This window comes from Neltuma alba, unplaced genomic scaffold (genome assembly GCF_004799145.2).
Source record: "Neltuma alba isolate B1F8T4 unplaced genomic scaffold, ASM479914v2 tig00004505_pilon, whole genome shotgun sequence".
NCBI lineage: Eukaryota > Viridiplantae > Streptophyta > Magnoliopsida > Fabales > Fabaceae > Neltuma > Neltuma alba.
In genome coordinates, this window is record NW_021633737.1 from 57,242 (window position 1) to 60,325 (window position 3,084).

Consider the following 3,084-nt stretch of genomic DNA (forward strand, 5'->3'; position numbering starts at 1 on the left):
TTTGATCCCTTGTAATTTCTTAAACTTCCTTTTCATTATGGTCCCTCACAAATAAAAACCATTTATTATTTAGTTTCATTTATTTCTAGTGGATCTTTTTTGCCATCGTTTCTTTCTAATGGATTTGAAAATAAAAGTATGATCTTTTACTGCTTAGTACAGTATGTTAAATGATTTGTAATTAAAATGATTTTGTTTGTCTTAATAATGTTATTTGCAATCATTAATTGTCTTGTGAATAACTAATTTACAGAAATTTCAAAAGTCAGATTGAGAACATGAGAGATAAAATTTAATTAGAGGAAGAAATTGGTAAAAATGGATCTTTCAGTCTTCAAACTTTCACTAAATTTTCATAATATTTAGGAAAAATTTATCTTGATGCACTGTTCATGCACCTCTATGCAATTCCCCCTAACTTATTAATTTTTTTTAAAGAAAATTAGTGTTATCATTGAACTATGTAGATGAATTTTCATTCAAGTTCTCCGCATTTATTTCAAATTTGAATTATTTGTGTATGGATATAAATAAAGTAATATTTTTTATTACATTTTATTAAAATGTGCTCCAGTTGTTTTATTTAAAATCTAAAATACTCTGGCTAAAATACGAGGGTTAAGAAATTGACTCGCATGTTGAAGTTGAATATTCAACAAGAACGTGATGGATACATTGAAATTCACCTTTGATTCATTGAACCACCTCTTTTCCTTGTGTCTGCTACTGAATAGTGATTATCAATAAACTCTCTCTCCATGACGATGACGAGCTTGGAATTTGCAAACTCACAATCTCCGCCGTCCAATCCAACGCGCCGGAGCAATCTACGGAGGCAAATGCATGGGATGACCAAGCAATATGGAAGACTATTCTCATTTTCGTCCATTAATGAAGTATTTTAATATTTTAATGAAGCATGGCCATTCCTTAGCTGCGAAGTATCTCTTTATATATATAGCCAACCTCCATCTTTATCCTCTCACACTGCAACGTCAAGCAACAACATTATTCTTGTTCTATATTTTTGGATTCTCATATCATATTTGCTCTCTCACACATCTATCTCCTGCTTGAAAATGGTAGGTCATCATATTTATTCTTAATGTATAGTTCATCTGTTACTTTTTATAGGAGACAATTTTGGAGTATGATACATTCTTTTCTATAAGAGACATTGAGAAGCTGTCTCAAAAAAAAATTTTTTGGTTGATTTCACATTTTACTCCGTTTAATTACTCATATTATTTGTATTTAATCCCCACACCATTTCTCTCTTCCACACAAATGAGGGTGTTTTTGGCAAAATAATTAAATTTTTTACATATTTATTGTTTAAATTAATTTTAACTAATTTTTCAAACGACATAATTTGGTTAATTGCTTTTTATATAAGAAATGGAGGGAGTATTTCATTTTTTAGGTGAGCCACAATAGTTTGTTGCAGATGGGATAAGTGTTAGGAGCTCTCATCATTAAAACAAAAAAAAAAAGGGTGAAATCTTACTCTGTCAACTATGGACTAATTTGTGCTTCTTTTTTTTTTTTTTTTGGTTACGATTTTGTTGGAGCAGGCTTTCTCCCTTCAAATTGAGGTACTGATACTTTTAGGACTATCTCCATTTCTACTCATATGTTGTGTATACATATAGTCATCAAATTTTGCTCCCTGGTACAAAACCTTTCTAACATTGTACTGCTAAACTTTTGTGGACCAGAATGAATTTGTTCAGAACTCAGAGAGAGTGAAGTCTGTTGATCTGCATCCAACTGAGCCAAGGTAATAACATGTTCAATTCACCTATATCTTCTTAATATTCTACACCAATATAAATCTAGAACATGAATTCGAATGTTTCAGAATAAGGCAAAATGTCCCAAATGGCAAGACTTTCTGACCAATTGCTTATAAATGGTAACTTTTTCTCATGCAGGATTCTAGTGGGTTTGTATTCAGGAACAATTTCCATTTGGAACTACAATACCAAGGTAAGTATAATAAGAATTCACACGTCTACCATCTCCATGGAAAAACATTTGAACTAAAAGTTGCTCTGTATCTTCTGATTAATATCTGAATTTCTCATTCTTAAAGTTACAGTGAATTTTTTTAAAAAGACATTCATTTCAAACTTGATCCTGTTACAGACTGAAGAAAAGTCTTTCAAGATCAGCGAGTCACCAGGTAAAGGATCATACATAATGCAGCACTTAGTGGTGTTTCACACTTGACTTAATTAGTCACCTTATGCTTGTTCTGTGCACATTTTGAATTCTGCAGTGAGATCAGCCAAGTTCATAGCTCGAGAAAACTGGATTGTAGCCGCAACCGACGACAAATTTATCCGTGTTTACAATTACAAAAACACAGAGAAGGTGACAGAGTTTGAGGCTCACAAAGATTTCATAAGGAGTTTGGCTGTACATCCTACACTGCCATGTGTTATATCAGCTTCTGATGATCAAGTTCTTAAGGTTTGGGATTGGACTAATGGTTGGTCAAGTGTTCAAAACTTTGAAGGTCATTCTCATTATGTGATGCAAATTGCATTAAATCCAAATGATGAATCTTCCTTTGCAAGTGCTTCCCTTGATGGAACTATAAAGGTATATAAACATATCATACTGGCAAAATCTCTTTGACTGCATATTTTCAGTTCATGAACTCTCGTTCTCTTGTATAGATTTGGAATCTAAGCTCCTCAGCTGCAAAATTTACCTTGGAGGGACACTTAAAAGGGGTGAATTGTGTTGAGTATTTCTCAAGAAATGGCAAGCAATATTTGTTGAGTGGTTCTGATGATTACACTGCTAAGGTCTGTCACTAAAAATTATACTTTGTTCTTCTTGTTTATAATAATAAGGATTTGAGTGATTCTTTTTCATCAATTATAAATCCACTTTTTCTAACAGGTTTGGGATTATCATAATACTGAAAACGTTGTACAAACATTGGAAGGACATAAAAACAATGTTACAGCAATCTGTGCCCATCCTGAGTTTCCTATAATAGTCACAGCTTCAGAGGATAACACTGTTAAAATATGGGATGCTGTCACTTATAGGTAATAACTCATAATTGAT

General features: G+C 32.4%; 1 protein-coding gene across 1 annotated transcript; it reads left to right on the top strand.

The window, feature by feature from the left end:
* The first annotated feature begins 994 nt into the window (after nt 1-994).
* Nucleotides 995-3,069, top strand: LOC114744981 (coatomer subunit beta'-3-like). The gene is made up of 8 exons (XM_028933117.1): nt 995-1,082; nt 1,575-1,595; nt 1,719-1,780; nt 1,935-1,989; nt 2,149-2,185; nt 2,282-2,607; nt 2,685-2,816; nt 2,914-3,069. Exons 1-8 carry the CDS (start codon nt 1,080-1,082, stop codon nt 3,067-3,069), a joined length of 792 nt encoding a protein of 263 aa, XP_028788950.1. The 5' UTR covers nt 995-1,079.
* The last annotated feature ends 15 nt before the right edge of the window (nt 3,070-3,084 follow it).